Below are 22,172 nucleotides of genomic sequence, written 5' to 3'. Positions count from 1 at the left end.
AGTGCCATCATGTACTTGAGCATATCTACACTATCCGAGTCATCAAATAGCTGGAGAGACGGATAGCTGTGCCATTCCTGTACGCCAACCTACACTGCATTTCAGATCAAAGTGTGAAGAAGTTATATTTTAAACTGACCGAAATAAAGGCCAATTGTTTGTACTCTGATCCACTGATGGCAAATAGAATCTAAACCCCAAAGAGTACTTTAAACTGCTAGGTTTTCTGCCGGCCAACACAACACCTGAAAGTGACATTAACACTTCATGGTTATAGTAACTCCTAACTAATCAAAGTTCAACAAGCCAACATAAAATCTCCATTTAAAACTTAATCAGGCCAGGTGTGGTAGCTCATGCCTGTAATTCCAGCACTTTGGGAGGCCGAGGCGGGTGGATCACTTAAGGTCAAGAGTTCAAGACCAGCCTGGCCAGCATGGTAAAACCCCATCTCTACTAAAAATACAAAAAAATTAGTTTTGCGTGGCAGTGCACGCCTGTAATCCCAGCTACTCAGGAGGCTGAGACAGGAGAATCGCTTAAACCCTGGAGGTGGAGGTTGCAGTGAGCCAAGATCATGCCATTGCACTTCAGCCTGGGCGACAGGGCGAGACTCTGTCTCAAAAAAACAAAACAAAACAAAACAAAAAACTGAACCATTCTACTACCTTTGGGCTGAAGGTAGGATATGGAATATTTGAAATGAAATACAAAAAGGATGTATTGATAAAAATAGACACCTATACCTTATCCTGAGTGATGTTCAGCTGCAGCCCCATGGTAGCCAGCAGACAAGTATCATTGCCATTATTAACGGAATAGGTTCCAGCTTCTGGCTTTTCCTTTGGAGTAGGTGTTGTAGTAGGAGATGGCACAGTGGTGTGTATGGTGGGTGCCACTGTTGAAGTTTTATCTTCATCACACAAGAACTCTAAAACAAGCAAAAAGGGACAAAAGAAACCAAAGTGGACATTTTCTTAATTCATAAGGCCAGGGAAAACCAAAAAAAATTTCTCATAATAGAAGTCCAAAAGGGTTACATTAGGGGAAGAGAATATCTTGTTAGTATATGTGAAACTAAATTAGGCAGAGGTTCTTAAACTGCTGCTTCATATACAGACTATCTATATGAGTTATGACACAGCAGACAAACTCAGGACACATCCATATGCTTTATCAGCTCACACATGGCCACATACTCATCTTTTTCAGACCCTTAAATCTTTTTATTCCCAAAGAACTTTGCCTGCCTGATATGAAATTCAGAGATTTAAGTCTTAAATTTTTTGGTTCTTTATTCCCACATACAACCACCATAAGGAAGGATACTATTTACCAGAAAAAAGCTTAGAAATCATCAAAGGACTTAAATACAAATGAACCATTTATTTGCATTAGCCCTATGGTAAATCATAGGCATTTCAACCTCTTCTTAGGAAGTGTCAGTAGTTTTCCAGCACTGGTGAATGAGAAATTATTACCTTTCCATAAAGCTATATAAAAATTACAAAATCAACTTTAAAAATTCAAGATTAGAACATGCCTCTGATTTCTAAGCTTTGGTCTTGGAACTGCTAAAAAAAAAAAAAAAAAAGCTGATAATCAAGCTATCCGAGGAGCTGTTCAAAAAATGATTAGGTTTTATCAGCTGAGAACAGTATAGCTAGTGTCTTTTTAAAGACTATTCCACAACTTGTACATCAAAAACTTTAAATTGTAAGTTCCACAATAATACGAATTGCTATTATTTACAAAAACTTTATAGCCTAGTAGAAGCTATGAATAAACCTTAATACATAAATGCTTTCAGATAATGACTTCAATGAAGGCTACCTGGTATACTCTACTCTTAAATTAGGATCCAAGTAGAGAAATATATACTTTAAGTACTCACCATTTGTGCTCACTGTGCCATTTTGGACAAAAGCTTGTACAAGAACATCCCAATAGTTCTGGACAACATCATTCTTTTCCAAAGTTGATAAACTATTGCATCTAAAAAGGTCATTCAATGGAATTTTGATGGCCAAAAGTTCATCAACAGTAATAATTCCTATAAAACAAGATTAACAATGGCTATTTCCAAGAAGGTAGGAGAAAAATGATAATGTAAATATATTTGTATAGGCTTTCTTCTTCTGTCTGCCTGCCCTACCCCAGGCCTAAAGTGACAAAGGGTATAGCATGCTCAAGGGCATGACCAGTTCACTGTGGATAAGGAGTAAGGGGGAAGAAGAAATGGGGGTTAGGGGCTGGGCACGGTGGCCCACGCCTATAATCCCAGCACTTTGGGAGGCTGAGGCGGGTGGATTACCTGAGGTCAGGAGTCAGAGACCAGCCTGGCCAACATGGTGAAACCTTGTCTCTACTAAAAAGACAATAATTAGCTGGGCGTGGTGGCAGGCACCTGTAATCCCAGTTACTTGGGAGGCTAAGGCAGGAGAATCACTTGAACCCGGGAGGTGGAGGTTGCAGTGAGCCGAGATCGCCCATTGCACTACAGCCTGGATGACAAGAGCAGAACTCTGTCTCAAGACAAAAAAGAAAAAAAAAAAAAGAAAAAAGAAAAAAAAGAAAAATAAATGGGGGTTGAGAAGGAAAGACAAGTTGCAAGTAATGATACTTTGAAGCATCTTCTATGACCTAAGGCCAGTTTGGGCTTTTCTTTTTAGCAGTGGAGGGCTAGCTTCCGTTTTTAAAGCAGGAAATGACACATACATAATTTATTTTAAGGAAGATAGCAAATTTGTAGGGGATAGGCATGGGGGAAAACTTTTCAGGGAAGCCACTTAAGAGGGAAACCAGAGGGTGATGGTCTGGTTGAGGTGAAGGGTAAGAGAGGGTTGCCTAAACTAAGATGGTGTGGGGCAGCAGAAAGAGAGCAAAGAAGCCAAACTGAAAACACTTATCTATGGTAGAATCAACAGGACTTAGTGACTGTAACTAAGAAAGCAAGAGAGATGGATTAATCATGGATTTGTATAGTAAATCTTTATTTTTGTTTTACTAGTCCCAAGTAAGTTATATTAACTCCAATGAGCTTATAGAACCTCTTCCTGGATTAAATTTAAAGATGATTCAATTTCAGGGAACCTTCAGAATATGAAAGCAGTAAGTTACAGCCATTTCGTATAGTTTTTATTAGCCTGCGTATAGTGAAACTTCAAAAGATGATGGTCACCTAAGTGGTTTGGCTTCTTTTGGAGAAGTAGCAAGAAAGGAAAAGTATCCAAGGTCCTTAATATATGCCGCCTTCTGTGCCTCTCCATCATGTAGCAAGCAGCCATATAATGCTGCCTTGGCACCCCCTAATGGCCATAGGAATTTTAAAAAAACCAAAAACAACAACAAACAAACAAACAAAAAACAATGAACTAGAACATTTTTCCCAGAATTGCTTCTCACCATTAACAAAAATGAATAGATACGTGAACTGGCTGTATATAGACCGACTTCAAAAACAAATGAGTGAAAAGACAACTTGCAAACATATTGGAGTTATACTATGAATAGCTTTAACTATGTATTGTTTATGAACATGTACTTATGTAGTGAAAAACAAACATAAAGACAGGAAGGTTATACCCCAAATTCGTGAAAGTGTTTGCCTCTTAGCAGGCAAGGAGGAAAATGGGTCTGGGGAGTGAAGACAAAGGAAATATAAACTGTATCGTCAACGTTTGATCTTTTTAATCAAACAGTGACACAGACATTAAAAAAACAGCATTTATGAATTCTGGATAATGGGTACATATGGGTCTGCTATATTATTCTCTGTATACATATATAATCTTTATATATATAGAATATTTGTGTGTATATATATATATGTAGGGCCTTTTAAGAAACCCTTATTATATATGTAACTTATATATATAATTTTTTTTTTGAGATGGAGTCTTGCTCTGTTGCCCAGGCCGGAGTGCAGTGGCGTGATCTGAGCTCACTGCAACCTCCACCTCCTAGGTTCAACCGATGCCTCAACCTCCCAAGTAGCTGGAATTACAGGCACACGCCACCACGCCCAGCTAATTTTCGTATTTTTAGTAGAGATGTGGTTTCGCCATGTTGGTCTCGAACTTCTGACCTCAGGTGATCTGCCTGCCTCTGCCTCCCAAAGTGCTGGGATTACAGGCATGAGCCAGCAACACATCTGGCCAGTATATTTCTATATTTTAATCATGAAAAAATTTTTAAAAAGAATAAAGCAACTTCAATGTTACTTCAATTATCAGATGCCTAAAAATAAATTAGTGGTTTTTTATTGTTATTTTTTGAGACAGAGTGTCACTATGTTGCCCAGGCTGGTCTCACACTCCTGAGCTCAAGCGATCTGCCTGGCCTTCCTAAGTGTTGGGATTACAGGCATAAGTCACTGCACCTGGCCTAAATTAGTATTTTGAGGGGGAGGAGTAGGGGACAGGGTCTCCCTCTGTCGCCTAGGCTAGAGTGCAGTAGCGCAATCTTGGCTCACCACAACCTCCGCCTCCTGGGTTCGAGCAATTCTCCTGCCTTAGCTTCCCAAGTAGCTGGGATTACAGGCACGCGCCACTACCACCTGGCTAATTTTTGTATTTTTAGTAGAGACAGGGTTTCACCGTGTTCGCCAGGCTGGTCTCGGATCTCCTGACCTCAAATGACCCACAAGCCTCAGCCTCCTAAAGTGCTAGGATTATAGGTGTGAGCCACCACTCCCGGCCATAAATTAGTATTCTTGAAACACTGAACTACATCAAAAACAATTATCAATAGTCCATTTCAGGAAGCCATTTAGCATTCCAAATAGTTTCAAATATTATTACACAGAAGGTACTAATTTAAAAAGTAATCTTCCCTTTGTTTTAAATAAAGGGGGAAAGAGAGAAGTGTTAACATTTCAGGGTCCATAGTTTTTCTATCCAAATATGTCAGATTAAACACCTCCTCCTAATAACTGCTAACAACTGCTGCCCCCATAGTCCAGGCATTTATTACATCAGCCCTTGATTACTATAACAGCTTCTTAAGCCGGTATCTCTGCCTGCAGTCTCCTCACTTCTCAACTAATCCTGCAGAATATTCTTTATAAGCTACTGTCTCTGCTTTTGTTATATCATTTTCCTGCTTTAAAAACCTAAAATGATTCCCCAGTGCCTACCCCATGAAGCTAAATGTCTTTCCTTGGCTTCCAAGGTCCCTATAATTTAGGCCCACTGCATTTAACCAACTTTATTTTCCTTCTGCTACACACACAGCCTCTGATTTAATCAGGCAGCTCTCCAATTACTGCCGCATATGCTATGCTTCCCCCTGCTGGAAACATCCTGCTCAAAATCCTCCACTTATTCAAATTCTACCATCAGCTGAGTTTCAGCTCAGGTCCTACTTCTCTACCAAGCTTTCTCATTACTCTAACACACACTAAGCCTTCCTTTATCACTCCTCCTAATCAGGACCACTTGTGGGAACACTTTTAAATCAGCCAGTCTTTTATTTATTTATTTTTTTTTTTGCAGAGACGAAGTCTTACTATGTTGCCCAGGCTGGTCTTGAACTCCCTGGCTCAAGTGAACAGTCTGCCTCGGCCTCCCAAAGTACTGGGATTACAGGCATGAGCCACCATGCTCGACCTAAATCAGGCACTCTTAACCACAGGGATCTACATATGGGTTCAGGGACTATGTTCCATATGCAAAGTTTACTGTGTACTTTTTCTTTTTTCAGAAGGAGTCTAAAGTTTTCCTCACACTGTCAGAAGAGATTTATGAACCCTCTACTCGCTCAAACAAAAACGCAAACAACAACAACAAAATCAGACTGAGCTCAATGTTTTCCAATTTTTCCATGTAACTCAGGAATAGCATTTAGCTTTGTCTCCCCAGCTCATTCTTAGGCTACTTGAAAGTGAGGGGCAAATCTTATACTAGCTCTGAAAGGTAAAACAGGGTACAAAGATAAACTAATAAGATAGGCAATAACCATTTGCTTTAGTTATACTCTCAAACTAAGAGATTAGTGAAAAGAACACTAGGATTTGATCTCCAAGTCTCATTCTGCAATACCTCCCAAGTTTTACATGAGCTTATTTACTTTGGTTCTTTCAAATATGATCTTTTGATATCCATAAGTCCAAATGAGTTATTAATCCCCAGGTCTAGGCAACTAAAGCCCATCTACCTGTGTTTCTGGGGTCAAAATGAAACACTATCTGTGTGAAGAGCTTAGCTACTACAAATACCACATTAACTCAGTCTCAACGGGCAGGGGGAGAAAGAAGAGAATTACATCCCTAACAAAATTAAAATCTCGACCAGGTACAGTGGCTCGCGCCTGTAATCCCAGCACTTTGGGAGGCTGAGGTGGGTGGATCATGAGGTCAGGATTTCGAGACCATCCTGCCCAATATGGCAAAACCCCCTTTCTACTAAAAAAGATTAGCCGGGTGTGGTGGCACACACCTGTAATCCCAGTTACTCAGGAGGCTGAGGCAGGAAAATTGCTTGAGGCAGAGGTTGCAGTGGGCTGAGATCAGACCACTGCACTCCAGCCTGGGCGACAGAGTGAGATTCCAGCTCAAAAAAATAAAATAAAATAAAACCTCTACACTCTATATCTTCAAAATATTTTAACATGCATTTCAGTTCTGAGAATTACTAGAATGGCCTAATTGCCGATGCCTTCCCAAGTTCATTTTGACCTGAAATTGTCTTAAAATAACAGCAAATGTTGACTTTAGTCTCCCCTTATCCAGTTTTTGCTTTCCCTGGTTTCAGTTACCCATGGTCAATTGAGCTCTGAAAATATTCAGTGGAGAATTCCAAAAGTAATCAATTCATGTTTTAAAATGTATGCCGTTCTGAGTAGCATGATGAAATCTCTTGCTGTCCCACTCTGCCCAACCAGGAACATGAATCATGCCTTTATCCAGTATATCAACATTGTCTACACTATCCATCCATTTAGTCACTTAGTAGCCATCTTGGTTATCAGATCAAAAAAACATAGCATTTCCTGTATAGGGTTCCGTACTAACTGCAGTTTTAGGAATCTACTGGAGGTCTTAGAATGATACCCCCTGAGTGTAATGAGAGACTACTATACCTTTAACTAATCATCATTTACTTTTCAATCAAAATCCAACCTAAAGGATAAAAAGATTTGAACAAGAGGCATTTCTCCTAATCTCAAGTTACTTAACTTGTACACATTTAAAATAGCTATTAGTAGCCAGGTGCAGTGGTGCATGCCTGTAGCCCCAGCTATTCAGGAGGCTGTGAGGCATGAGGATCGTTTGAACCCAGGAGTTCGAAACCAGCCTAGGCAACACAGTGAGACTCCCCATCTTGAAAATAAAGTAGCTATTAGTAAAGCATTTTCTCATTCATCAAACCTTTGTTTCGTGCCCACTACTGAATTAAATCAATAAGAGTTAAGTATACAACTTCTGCAGGTCAACAGACTGCTTCAAGCACCAGCTCACCCACTTACTAGATCGTAAGATGTTTGGAAGTCATTTAATCTTATCAAGTCTCATTTCCTTTACCTATAAAAATGAAACAGCATCTACTTCCCAAGGTTGCTGTTAAGAATTAAGTGAGATGCTGCAGGTGACACACTTAGGGTAATACCTGGTATACAGTAAGTCACTCAAGCAATGACAGCAAATATCATCAGTGTGTTGGATGGCGGCATATGTGCTACGCATGGGGTCGGTGGGAGGGGTATAAAGACATGAAGTTTCCATGCTAGTTAGGAAGACAGACATTCATAACAATTTTTAAATTGTTTACATTATCATTAATAAAAAGCAAGAGAACATAACACACATCCATTCTTAAGGTTACCTTTATCTTCAGCATCAGGAAATGTTGTGTTATCACCAGTGTTGTAGGAAAATGAGATGCTGTCAATTGAATAAGTAGATGCCGCCTTGCTAAAATTCGCAATCCAGGAAAAGCCAGGTCCAAACTGCACTGCTATTTTGGGACCATTCTGATCATCCCCACAAATGCTTCCATTATATGTCACAGTGCCACGGTCTGAAATGGTTACAGTTTTCTAAAAGAAATAGAAATTTGGGGGTGAGAAACAAACAGGGAGCAAGTAGCACCAACCATTTATGCAGGGCATGCCACTTCAGCCTAAATCATACATTCTCCGTGGCCAGGTTGCCCTTTGCCTGGTTTGCTGTGTAAACCAGTCCCTGATTCTTCAGCTACATACCACTCCTCTGGATAAATTCATGTATGTCTAAAAAGAAAAGGAAAACTGGCTTGAGCTGCTGTTCTTAAACTGATTTTTAAAAAAATTAGGTTGTAAGTAGTCACGACCTTAACAAAAAGAAAATAAGAAGGCAAAGGGATTAAGAGGAGACACCAAAAAGGGGGAGATTTTAGTGTTAGGTTGGTGCAAAAGTAATTGCAGTTTGTGCCAAAAAGAATCGCTTACTTAGGTTGGTGCAAAAGTAATTGTGGTTTGTTCCTTTAATGGCAATTACTTTTGTACCAACCTAAGTAAGCTTTTTTTTTTTTTTTTGAGCTAGAGTCTCGCTCTGTTGCCCAGGCTGGAGTGCAGTAGCACAACCATCGCTCACTGCAGACTCAACTTCCTGGGCTCAAGCAATCTTCCCCCCTCGACCTGGCAAGTGGCTGGAGCTACATGTATATGCCACCATGCCTGGCTAATTTTTAAATTTTTTTCTAGGTAGAGATGAGGTCTCACTATGTTGCCAAGGCTGGGCTCAAGCAATCCTCCTGCTTTGGCCTTCCAAAATGCTGGGATCACAGGCATGAGACACCACGCCCAGAAGGGAAGCTATTTTTTAAAAGGGCAAGCTTTGGTGCTAGTACATTTTAAACACTTTACAGAAATAGTTAGACCTGAACACCATATAGTCATCTTCAGATCATTTGCCCTTAATCAAGTCCTACAAAAACTCCCAAGAACCAATGAATCAGAAGAAATATTCATTCTAACACTAAACAGAATAACTTCCGAGTGTATATGCTTAAAAAAACTCCCAGAGTTTAAGCATTAAGTCAGTCAATGTGGAATTTCATTTGTATACATGTATCTAAAGGATTAAAAAAGTCAATTAAATTCCTACTATAAAACTCAAAGAAAAATTAAAATATATACTTACATAAGTTTTATTTGTAGTTTCATAGCGTACTGTGAAATTCATCTGCCATTTTGCATAAAGGCAAGTGGCTTTTCCTGAATCTGTCAAATTAAGTTCCAATGCGTAAGACTGCACAGCTCCTGGATTTATTTTAAAAAATAAGATTTTAAAATTGTACTACAAAAATACATACAAATTAAAAACAAGCTCTATCTACCACTGAAGTTCAACCAGCTCTAAAATGAAACAAAAGTATATCTCTGTATACACATACATATATGTCAGCAGTCAGTAGGATACTATATATATACACATACATATATACACATACATATATACACACATATATACATACATATATACATATACATGCAGTCAGCAGGATACTATATATATACACATACATATATACATATACATGCAGTCAGCAGGATATATATATACACATACATATATATGTATACGCATACATATGTATATATATGTATGTGTGTATATATATAGTATCCTGCTGACTGTTTTTCTTTGTATTTTTAACAGAATCCTATTGATAAAAAAGTTGGCATTATCCCTTACCAAAAGAATGGTTACTAGACCTAGGATGCTTAGGTAATGGCTCAGACTGGTGATATTTATTTGCCTTTTGCCTTCAAATAATCATTTCCACATGCATTTATACCTTACTAGTTTTGTTTTAGGCTATTACAGTTTGCCTGTTAGGACTTGTGATTTTTGAGGTAAATGAGGTAAGAGAAAGCCTGGTAGGGGTGTAAAACTCCTCTCGAACCAGCTAGTGAAACATTCTCTGCAAAAATAATGATAGATTCTATCATCTTGTTGCTTTAAATCCTGTTGCAAGCTACATAACCTATGACACATGGATGTCTTCTCAAACGATTTTATTCTGATGTGATCAGATATTCTTTCCGAGTATCATGTAACCAAGGAAGCAGAGTTGCAAAGGGCTGTTAAATCCGTAAGAAAAACATGAATTCTTATAAATGCAAAGTTTATCACTTTGTTTCACTTTAAAATCTAATTGATTAGAAAGGCTGATGAATTTTTTGACACAAAGTCACTTCCTAAATTTTCAACCTGCTACCTCTTTAGGCAGAGAAATATTACAGAGACAGAAAAGCCTTGGGACTTTTCAGCTAACATGATTGATCTTCTACACTTAAACACAGAAACATTACCTATTAAACTGAAGAGCCCAAGGACTCAAAATACGAATTCAGAGGTGAAAAAACATTCCAGCACACATGCCAGCAGCATAAATATTGAGCAACCATTTAAGGGATTTTCTTCACTGTATCACACATTACCCAAAGAGTAAGCTGTTTCCTGTTAAGATACTTGCATACTCTTTAATAATATCTGAGCAATCCACTGTCATCTACAGGTACGGACATGCTGTAGACTAGAGAAAAGTGCTAAGATGAATATCAAGAAGGTATGCCTCGGCAACAGCATTCAAGTCGTATACAAGAGCCTATCGTCATGCTCTGGAGACCTGGCTGCTTTGCAAGCCAGAATGTTATACTAAAGCTTGTGGTTACTGACAGTGACTAAATGCATTGGCTAAGGCTCAAAAAGACCTTGTGAGGCCTAAGTAGGTTTTATGATCATTCTTTTCTAAGTACAATACGGAAGGGAGCTGTCACACTTACTGATCCAAGGCTCCCTGCCGTGGAGCCAAGAGCTCCAACTTACAATTTTAATGAACTGGAGGTTTGCTTTTTATATTCAGTCTTTCTTGGTCTTGTTTAAGCTCTCTAGCTTTAGTATATTATTCTCCTTGTATTCAAAGCATTCAAAAGTATTGAAAATAACCAAGAAAAGCCTCAAATGTATTAATCGTTTTCTTTCCAAAGATATTAGAATAACAGGAAGAAGACCATGTATAATAGTGATAGCATCCATGTGTCTTGGGGTGTGAGAACTGACGTTTTATGAAACAGAAGGTAGAGGTTGTGGTTCAAACGTATCACTCGAAATCAAATTCAAGATAGTATACCTGGTGGCCTGTAAACAAGAGCTCAGAAACACCCCGAGGGTTCTGGCACACTCTGTTCCATTCCCTTCACAGCCTTTATGCCTGGGAGTACAATTCTTTCCACTTCTTGGTCCCCAACTCTAACTACACAGGGACCACTTTTACTCAATATCTCTCACCTCAAACTCAGCAATTCTCAAACTAAAGTTCATTCTTCTACTTCCCCCAAACTGGGTCCCTCCTCAGCCTCGCTAGCTCTAAATGAAGAGTGGGATCAGTCACTCAAGCTCAGTTTCAGAAATAGCCTCTACTTCTTTCTCTTCAAGAAGTCTTGTTGATTTTTTTTCCTTCAAATCTTCTCTTAAATCCAATCTTTGCCTTTTATTTCTACTCCCAATCTATCACCCCATACCTAAATTATGACAAACAATGCCTAGATACCCCTAGAAGTGCTGCCAGATTAACAATCCTTAAGCACCATTTCCTTTTACGACACTTTCTTGTTCAAAAACTTTTACTGGTTCCAAAATTCCCATATGAAATTTAAATTCCTCTGCCTGACTTTCAAAGTAATCTTTAATCTTGTCCCATCCTATTGCTTCAACTTTTCTCAAACTATTTTCCCAGAGCACACCCTTTAATCCAGTTAAACTTGTTTCCACCGGGCTCAAATGCCATACTCTATTCAACCTCTACCCTGGGCTTCTATTGTTCCTAACACCTGAAGTCTATTTTCTTCTACTGGCCTAAATGCTCACCTCAAAGATGGATTTTCCTCTCTTTTTGGTTGCCCCAAATCTGAAATACCCCTTGTCCCTTTGTTACAATTTCTGGCAGAAATCACCACCCACTATAAAAGCTGAAAACACTGGATACTTGCTTTCACAGACTCCCTTGCAGTAAGGAGGACCACTTGTGCTAGGCTCTGCCTAACAAAGGTATCCACCCCACACGTTGAAAGGAGGGCTGCAAATGGAGCCAGGAATGGAACAGGTTGGGAGGCAGGTGTGGAGTAGCAGAAGCAGGATCAAGCTCCCAGGCAACAAGGCCAGCAGAGCAAGCTGCAATTTCACACTTGGCAGTGGTAGTGCAGTTCAGTGGCATGATCTGGGTTGTTGAATCCTGAATTGGGATTTGGTATATATAGCCAGGAGCACCAGAAATTCTGAGTTACCCAATATACCCCTTTAATAAACATTTCATATGTAACATATGTACAGAAACAGGCACAGTATAACAGATGTAAGGGAAAAGTGCACATAATATTAAGTCTACAGCTCAAATAATTTTCACAAACCAAACCCACTTGTATCAAGAAACAGAACATTACCAGAACAGGTGCTGACCCACTGCACAGCTGAAAATCTGCATATTATTTTTGACTCCCCCAAAACTTAACTACTAATATCCTACTGTTAACTGGAAGCATTACCAACAACATAAACAGTTAATTAACACATATTTTGTATGTTATATATGTATTATATACTGTGTTTTGAAAATAAAGCTAGAGAAAAGAAAATGTTAAGAAAATCATAAGGAGGGCTGGGCACAGTGGCTCACACCTGTAATCCCAGCACTTTGGGAGGCCAAGGTGGGCGGATCACTTGAGGTCAGGAGTTCAAGACCAGCCTAGCCAACATGGTGAAACCCCATCTCCACTAAAAATTTGCTGGGCTTGGTGGTGGGCACCTGTAATCCCAGCTACTCAGGAGGCTGAGGCAGGAGAATCGCTTGAGCCTTATACCCATGTATAAGTAGATCCACACAGTTCAAACTTGTGTTGTTCAAGGGTCAACTACACCTCCAAAGCCCTCCTTATTTCCCCTTCCAGTTACTATTCCCTTCGCAAGGGTAACCATTATCCTCATTTCTAACACTATAGATTAATTTTATCCATTTTTCAACTTGATATAAATAAAATCATTCACTATGCTCTCTTTTGTGTCTGGTTTCTTTCACTCAATTTTAGGTTTTGTGAGATTCACCCATGCTGTGCATAATTGCAGTCTGTGCTCACTGCTGTATAACCTTCTATGATCAGGTGAATACAGGCCAGGTGTGGTGGCTCCGGCCTGTAATCCCAGCACTTTGGGAGGCTGAGGAACACGGATCACTTGAGGTCAGGAGTTTGAGACCAGCCTGGCCACCATGGCCAAATCCCGCCTCTACTGAAAATGTAAAAATTAGCTGGGCATGGTGGCGCATGCCTGTAATCTCAGCTACTCAGGAGGCTGACACAGGAGAATCACTTGAACCTGAGAGGCAGAGGTTGCAGTGAGCCAAGATTGCACCAATGCACTCCACCAGCTTGGGCAATAAGAATGAAATTCTGTCTCAAAAAAAGAAAAAAAAGAAAAAGAAAAAGAAACTACTTATCTATGCTACCTTTAATGGACATTTAGATAGTTTCTGGTTTGATTCTATTACAAACACTGTTGCAAACATTCTTGCATATATTGGTAAACACATGTATGTGTGTGTGTTGGCTGTATATCTAGGAATGAAACTGTGGCGCCAAAGGATATGCATTACATCCCAGTATCTTTTTAATAAATTCTTTTCTGCTTAAAATCAATCAGATTGTATTTCTCTTCCTTACAATTAAGAACCTGGGCTGATATGCTATCTGTTTTTTTCAGTAGCCATTTTCTCCACAAAGCTTTCCTTGACTATAAAAGCCCTCAAGGAGCAGTAATAATGCATATCCCATTTCAGTATATTTTATATTATCCTGAATTATTCAGTTATTTTATAGCAGTAAATCCTGTCCCTGCTACTGTCATAAGCTCCAACACAGCAGTTTTCAACTGTCACTTCATAACAGACTGGTGTGCCATGGTAAATTATAATATACAGCAAGTAATTTGTTACTAATAAAAAAAGTACCAAGTCTGTGAATGAATGATATATATGGATAGATTCAAGATTCCCTTTAGATAACACTTCTGTCACTTATTTGAATTCCAGTATGCTCCCTTGACCAGATGATCTGATTTATGCCACAACCCCTAGCAGTGTGTCTTTTATATGAATGTCACCTATCATGTGTGTCATGGTAGGTGACACCATGTGTATTACTTTTCCTCTATCTCCTATCATTTCAAGTAGTGTTGAATGCATATTAGATTTTCAATAAATACTGATTGATTATATCAAGGTGAAAACACACTGCAACAGGGATCCAAAATGTAGCTTAATCTAATTACAGAGAGGCCAGTCCTTTAGCTCTTCCAAGTCTTGAACCTATAAGTCTTCTGATATTCCCTCAAGCCCCATGTTGGGTTTTACCTCAATAAATTTTGGCATGGATTTCAAGCTAGGAACAGAGCTTTTCCCACAAAGTAAGTTTACAGTTGAAATATTTACACTTTGTTAAAAAGTCTCTAGCAAGCAATTTCCATCCTTATTGCTGTGTTTGATTTTACAATACCCAATTGTTAAAAGGCTTTATGACATTAAAAAACCATAGATGAATATATTCTAGAGTGTGTAATTTTAGAGCTGAGAGTTTGTACTCTAAACAAACGAAAAAGGTATGCCTCAAAATCAACGTTCTCAAAGTCAAATATCCTCTCAATCCTGTTTTCCAAAAAGGTCATTTGTAAATTCTTTTAGAACCCAGACCTTGGTTGGGCAGTGGCTCATACCTGTAATCCTAGTACTTTGGGAGGCCAAGGGGAGGGGGGCAGATCACTTGAGCTCAAGAGTTCAAGACCAGCCTGGGCAACATGGCGAGACCCCATCTGTACTAAAAATACACAAAAATAGCCGGGCATGATGGTGCATGCCTGTGGTCTCAGCTACTCGGTAGGCTGACGTGGGAGCATTGCTTGAGCCCAGGAGGCAGAGGCTGCCATGAGCCAAGATCACTCCACTGCACTCCAGCCTGGGGGAATGGAACAAGACTTGGTCAAAAAACAAAAACAAAACAAACAAAAAAATACCTCTCACAGAGAACACAGACCTTACTTCCCCAAGCGTATGACACTGCAAAAAATGGCTAGGTTTTTGCAAGTCTATCTCACCCAAAACGTAGCTGAAAAAATATAAACACACAAAATTAGGGGTGGGGGAAGAACATAATGCTAGCAATAAAACAAGACCAATAAAAAGAAATGGAACAATGATCTAAGATATAATGGATTGATCATAAAATGAAGTGATTAAGAGTCCCCATTCCTGGAGTTGAAGAGCTAGAATTCAAATCTGGCAGTCCAACTTCCTAGCTGTGAGACTTTGGGCAGGTTACCCTTGTTTAGAATTATAGTGCATATTTCTCCAATAGGTTCTTTGAAAGCATATAAACCCTTCAGAGCTAAAAGAAATTTGCCAAACAAGTTAGATACCAATTTACAAGTCTCCTTTTTAGTAAACACAGCACCTAAAGGGAACCTTCCCAAGTTTTAGCTTTATGTTTACTTTCATCATATTAAATTCTGGACTCTTATCCTCAAACTCATGAATTTAGAATGATGTTGAGCAAAAGGTCTTCTTAAAATACAGGACACAGAGGCATACAGTACCTATTTGTCTTTGTTTTCTATTCAGAGTGATGGTTTTCCTACAGGTTTAAGTCAGATTTTAAGTCAGATTAACCACTTCTCCTTTATAATTCCTAATAATAGGTACACTCATTGCATTCAGTTACCTTATACCCTTGCTTTTTGGTAAGGTTCTTAAAAGAGAAAAGTAATATGATTTTAAAGTAAGAATGTTGAACACATGAAAAAGAGCATTAGAAGTTAATAAAAATATGTTTTTAAGCTATAAAATGACTTAATGTTTTAAGGTCAGAGAGTGGGTAGGAAACAAGATTCAATACTACTCAACTAATGGAAAGTGCTTATTGTTGAGCAGTGTTTGGCACACCTCCAGAATTATTTCACAATGCATAGCAGGATACCAACAAGTACTTACAAAGTATACTTTTGGGTCTGAGGGGATCTCTGATCACTTTAATAAAAAATTATGATCAGAATGCTTTTGCACTACAGAAAGAAGAGCAGCCTTCCTGCATCAAGGGTCATTTAAATCAGCTCCAGTGCTACGAAATAATCCTTGGTTATAGACAAAATCTACCCAAAGATATAGGGGAACAAAGCTGTCCTTTTGGGACATATTTGAGTATCTATAACCCTATCAGATGTGATAATCTGATATTTGCAACATATTTGAATATCTATAACCCTATCAGATATGATAATCAATGACTAACAAACTAATCTGGTATTTGGGACATATCTGAATATCTATAACTCTATCAGATGTGATAATCAATGACTAACAAACCAATGCAAGCCTGTCCTTTCCAATATCTCTATAACTAGAATAATTTGGTAGAACCTCAAAATCAAAGTTATCAGTTAAATGAAATGTTTTAAGTCTACAGAAAAATCTTAGTGCTTGTTCTCTCTCAGAGAAAACCTAACTTTGTGAAAACCTAACTCTCCTCACCAAGGACTTCCTAATTCTCCATATCATCCCCTTCAAGACTATGGAGGTATATCTGAAGGAGTACAGGTAAGCATTATTATATGGGATTATACTTTAGTAAATTACTGTATAATTATCTGTACTGCTTAGCACTGATCTTGAAGTTTTCAATCCAAAAGTACTTCTTGCAAAACATCATTTAAAATTCATGGAAGAAAAAGGAGATTAAATGAGTCTAGTTTACCATCATATCCCTAGTGCCCACCAATGAATATCTTCAACAAAAATTTACTAAGGGTTAACCATGTACCAGACCCTATGCTAAGTAGGAAATGGGAGATAACAGTACATAAAGTAGTCTCTGCTCTTAGAGACTGCTACCATAGGAGAGACTTGATTAAAACTAGGAGGAAACAAAAGAGAGTGGAAAATAGGCTAGTAACCTAAGATTTTGCAAATGATAAGGTTTATTCCTATTTCCCCAGATGGTCAAATGTCTGGCCTCCTGCCAACACCCAGGTCTCTGCCCAAATGTCACCCAATAATGGAAGGCCCTCTGACCACATAATATAAAGAAGGAACATCCACCATCACCCATTCCTATCATCTACTCATTCTCCTTTCTCATTACCTGTGTAATCTTCTTCATAGGGTTTTGTTTTGTTTTGAGACAGAGTTTTGCTTTTGTTCCCCAGGCTGGAATGCAGTGGCATGATCTCGGCTCACTGCAACTTCTGTCTCCTGGATTCAAGCAATTCTCCTGCCTCAGCCTCCCGACTAGCTGGGACTACAGGTGCCGGCCAACATGCCCAGCTAATTTTTGTATTTTTAGTAGAGATGGGGTTTCACCATGTCGGCTAGGCTTGTCTCAAATTCCTAACCTCAGGTGATTTGCCTGCCTTGACCTCCCAAAATGCTGGGATTACAGGTGTGAGCCACCACACCCAACCTCTTCATAGTGTTTATCACTATCTGACATTATGTTATTTATCTGTTGAGCTTTCTTCTCCCACTAAAATGTAAGCTCCATGAGAGCAGGAAACTCATCTGTCTTATCCATTCCTCTGTCACTTTCACCTAATATAGTGGCTGGGACACAATAGGCATTCTGTAAACATGTGTGGAAGGGAGAGGCTCCTACCAGTGACGGACACTAAGAATATTTCTGTGAGGTTTTTCCCACCCAGAAAAGACTCAAATCTAAAAAAGAAAAATCTGAACCCAAAACCAAAAAACAACAACAAACACAAAGAAACCAAAAAACAGAAGTCAAGCTAGTTATAAGAATCAATAACCACAGAAGAATCCTGAAATCTATGATGTCACAAAAGGACCATAATTAGGCAATTATATAAAGAAAGGATTTTCACTATCCACTTTATAACACCTCTAAATCATATAGCTTCTCTTCGGAAAGTTATCTGGTCAGTTACAATTCATCCAAATAAACACCAGCATAATTTAATCTCTATGAAAAAGACCAATATATAGCCTCTAAGAATCCTTTTCTGTACTTACTCTAAAGCTGCTGTTTTTAAAAGGTTACGGGTGAAGCTGGGATAGAGTTATAAAGTTACAAAGTCAAACTGGCACAGCTAGAGCACTAATGCTAATAAGACTATAAATTTAGGACAGGTCCTTCTTCATTGGCACCCTGTACAGTACCCAGGCACAGTTCTAGCTACATAGTAGATACTTCACAAATATTTATTGATCTAGCTACATAGTAGGTACTTTACAAATATTTACTGAGTTTTCAAAAACCTATTCTTGGTATCCATTTTGATACAGAAAAGTAACTTGCGCAAAACCCACCAAGCAACTGCTAAATTCTTGAGAGAAAAAGCCATATGGGAGGACTTTGGGCTCCACACTGAACCAGTAGCCATCAGAAAATGCAGCTGTATAGAAGAATGGTTTCTATTTCATCCTAGAACCTCTTAAAAATCCGATCTAGGTATATTATTAATATTTACTTTTCCAAATCCTGCTCTGAACTTGGAGGTGGAGGGGATCAATCTTGGAAATTTTCCAAGAGGATGAATCTAGTTAGTCCCGATCAATAAATGGCAAACTAGCAGATGAGCTGATGGGTTCTTTTATGTGCTTCTTTTTGCATGTTTATTTTCTGCAATGAGTAAGCACTGCTTTTGTAAAAACAAAACAAAAAAGCTTTCATTAAAAAACAAAAAAAATTTAATGACATGAAAGCCAACAAGTAGGACAACTATTATTTTTTTCACTTTCCCCAAACAATAGCAGTGTTGTATTTGTGCACAGATTCAACTGGCAGGGAACTACTGATTAACAGATGCCTTGGTCAGATGTGTTCTAGTCACTGATAAGGTACTTTCCATTGTAAACAATCCTTTCTTAGGGTCAGTTGGCCCTCAGTAAGTGCTCCAAGGGACAGTTAAGGCTTCGAATTAAGTATTCAAGCAAAGCCTGCCTCAAGGCCACCTTTCAGAAGTGCTACAGAAGAGTTTCCTGCACCCTATGAACAGTTGGACTACCAAACGTTTTGGTGTCAGGACCCCTTTACTTTCGTATCCACTGAGGACTTCACAGAGGTTTATGTGAATCATATGTATTGGTATTTAGAGTATTAGAAATTAAAGCTGAGAAATGAATAAAATATAAGAACATCAGAGTGGTGAGGTCATCACATGTTATGTAGCCACTGGTAAACTCCGCTGTACACTGGTGAGAGGATGAGCGTGAAAAGGACAAAGAACAAATACTTTCTTTTTTTTTTTGAGATGGAGTTTCGCTCTTGTTGCCCAGGCTGGAGTGCAGTGGCACAATTTTGGCTCACCACAACCTCCGCCTCCCGGGTTCAAGCGATTTTCCTGCCTTGGCCTCCCAGGTAGCTGGGATTACAGACATGTGCCACGACACTCGGCTAATTTTTGTATTTTTAGTAGAGACTGGGTTTCACCACGTTGGTCAGGCTGGTCTTGAACTCCTGATCTCAGGTGATCCACCCGCCTCAGCCTCCCAGCGTGCTGGGATTGCAGGCGTGAGCCACTGTGCCCAGCCGAAAAGGACAAATACCTTCTTAACATTATTCCAAAGGTTTGATTTCATAGACCCATGAAAAGGTCCTTGAGAGTCACTGAATTAGATAATCAAGAACCCTTCCAATACTATGGTTTTTGAGCAGGGTTTATCAATGACATTTTCAGGAAGATAACTGTTTGTTGTGAGGGGCTGCCCTGTGCTTAGTTAGGATGTTTAGCAGCATCCTTGGCCTCTACCCACTAGAGGCTAAAAGCAATCCCCCAGTTGTGACAACCAAAAATGTCTCCAAAAGTTGCCAAATGTCCCCTGGTGGAGAATGACTATTCCAGGGTGTTGATTTTATTCTACTGAAATGTGAATTACAAAATGTATACCTCTCACTGCTTTCTCAGACCCCTAATAAGTCTATTTCTTCCCCACTTCCATCTGGGTCTGTTCTTTATGTTATTTTATTAAGTCACAAATAGCAAGAGCAGGTGGGTAGCAACAAGCACAGCATGAATCAAGTCAGGAAGAGACACTAGTCAAAGTTCATCTTTAGGCATTAAAGCTGTTAGGGACCCACTGCCTACTAGGGCACAACACAATCAGCGAACATTCACCCAGCCATTTATTTATTTATTTATTTATTTAGAGAGACAGTTTCACTCTTGTCACCCAGGCTGGAGTGTAATGGCACAATCTCGGCTCACTGCAACCTCTGCCTCCTGGGTTCAAGCGATTCTCCTGCCTCAGCCTCCCAAGTAGCTGGGAGTACAGGCATGTGCCACGACGCCTGGCTAATTTTTGTATTTTTAGTAGAGACGGGGTTTCACCATGTTGGCCAGGCCGGTCTCGAATTCCTGACCTCAGGTGAGGCCACTCGCCTCGGCCTCCCAAAGTGCTGGGATTACAGACGTGAGCCACCGCGCCCGGCCCCATCCAGCCATTCTAATGAGGCCCTGGTAACAACCCAATCCTTAGCAAGTTGTCTACCTGCTCCCTGCACCCCCTCCAAAAAATGAGGTAATAGGCTAGTGTAATAGGGAAGAAAGAAAACAAGAGACTCTGAAGGCAAAGAGGTAGTCTACCAAACTCAGTCTATCAAAACCTCTCATCTGGGAGGCCCTCCTAACTGAAACGTCTGGGGATTTTTTTGTCAGCGTCTGGCTGGGAGGAAGTAGCAAAACTGGGAGAAAATCGACATCCTTAATACCTCCAAGTCAGATGTGCACTCCCCATCAAAGTTCCCACCGAACCCCTTAGTCTCCAGAGGCTGGGTCCAAGTTTTCTTTCCTGGAAATTGCCCCAGCTACCTTAGGCTCCTTCGCCCTTAAAACTATGACTACCAAACTCAAACCCAGCATCACTCCTAATCTCTTGAATCACCCCTTCTTCACAGCCTCAAATTCCAACCTTCAAAATGCCCAACCCTGTCCCTGCCCCTGCCCCTCAGGCTCTACTGTCCTATCTGTTCCATCTGTCCCCCACCCACACTCTTCCCCCAAGCTACTCCAGGCAGGCATGGTCTCCTCTCTTAATTTCCTATCTCACCCCATAGTTTTTCCACCATCTTCAAAACTCTTCCCTGATCTCAGCAAACCAGGACTCTCCTAATTGTCTCCGGCGCCCAAAATCTGCATGTACCACCCTCCTACGCTCACTCCTCAGTGTTTTCCCCAAGTTACTCTTTCCACCCTGACCCTCTCCACACTTCACTCCTCCCAGCCTACTCCCTCGGCGTCCACCCCCCGTTACCGGCCCCTTCTTACTCTCCTGGGCCCTTCTTCCCCGCCATCCCTCTGTCAGGCCTTCTCTAGGTCACCGCTCGCCTCCTCGGGCCAATCGCCGCCGCCCAGTGTCAGTTGCTGAGCCTCTCACCCCCCGCCCCCTCGGACCAGTTTTTCAGGTTGTAGCTTTGAACTGGCGCCCCGGGCCCAGGCGGACAGACTAATCGGGAGGGCCCGACAACTCACCCAGGACGAGGCAGACCAGAACTAGCCCTGAGCCCGGAACCGGGAAGAGGCGGAAGCACACCATGACCCCGCAGAGCAGGCGACGGCGGCAGCGACGGCGGCGGTACAACAGCTGCAACACCAGGGAAAAGGCTCGCTGGACCTGGGTCAAGAGCACGGGTGACCACCGACCACAGCCTTGCAAAAGCCAGGAATCGGCGCTTTAGCGCGAGTCATAAGACTAGGGGCGGGGCTCTTTCTTGCTTACAGCCAATCTCCGCGCTTGAAAGCGGCGAGAGGGGTGGTGATGTAGAGGCCGGTGGGCGGGGCGACCACGCCCTGGCTTTTTGGTTCACAACCCTTCCTATGCGCCTAAGAGATATGCGCGGACGGCATTTTCTTTTTCTTTTTCTGTCTTTTTTTGTTTTTTTAATTTTACTTTAAGTTCTGGGATACATGTGCAGAATGTGCAGCTTTGTTACATAGGTATACATGTGCCATGGTGGTTTGCTGCACCTATCAACCCTTCATCTAGGTTTTAAGCCCCACATGCATTAGGTATTTCTCCTAATGCTCTCCCTCCCCTTGGCCCCCACCCCCTGACATGCCCCCGTGTGTGTTGTTGCCCTCCCTGTGTCCATGTGTTCTCATTGTTCAACTCCCACTTATGAGTAAGAACATGCAG

At 40.4% G+C, this 22,172-nt stretch overlaps 1 protein-coding gene across 3 annotated transcripts in view; it reads right to left on the bottom strand.

The window, feature by feature from the left end:
* The window catches only part of LAMP2 (lysosomal associated membrane protein 2), a 42,233-nt gene extending 20,415 nt beyond the window's left edge, over positions 1 to 21,818 (bottom strand). For all 3 annotated transcript variants that reach the window (XM_003918221.3, XM_003918220.3, XM_009198203.3), the window contains exons 1-5: positions 21,509 to 21,818; positions 9,122 to 9,240; positions 7,824 to 8,037; positions 1,895 to 2,053; positions 747 to 931 (exon numbers count right to left, since the gene is read on the bottom strand). In XM_003918221.3, the coding sequence (XP_003918270.1) occupies positions 747 to 931; positions 1,895 to 2,053; positions 7,824 to 8,037; positions 9,122 to 9,240; positions 21,509 to 21,572 (741 nt within the window). In that variant the 5' untranslated portion in view covers positions 21,573 to 21,818. The remainder of the gene's footprint in view (positions 1 to 746; positions 932 to 1,894; positions 2,054 to 7,823; positions 8,038 to 9,121; positions 9,241 to 21,508) is intronic.
* Positions 21,819 to 22,172: the final 354 nt, after the last annotated feature.

The sequence above is a fragment of the Papio anubis genome, chromosome X, assembly GCF_008728515.1.
Source record: "Papio anubis isolate 15944 chromosome X, Panubis1.0, whole genome shotgun sequence".
NCBI lineage: Eukaryota > Metazoa > Chordata > Mammalia > Primates > Cercopithecidae > Papio > Papio anubis.
This window is presented reverse-complemented; position numbering and strand designations above follow the sequence as displayed.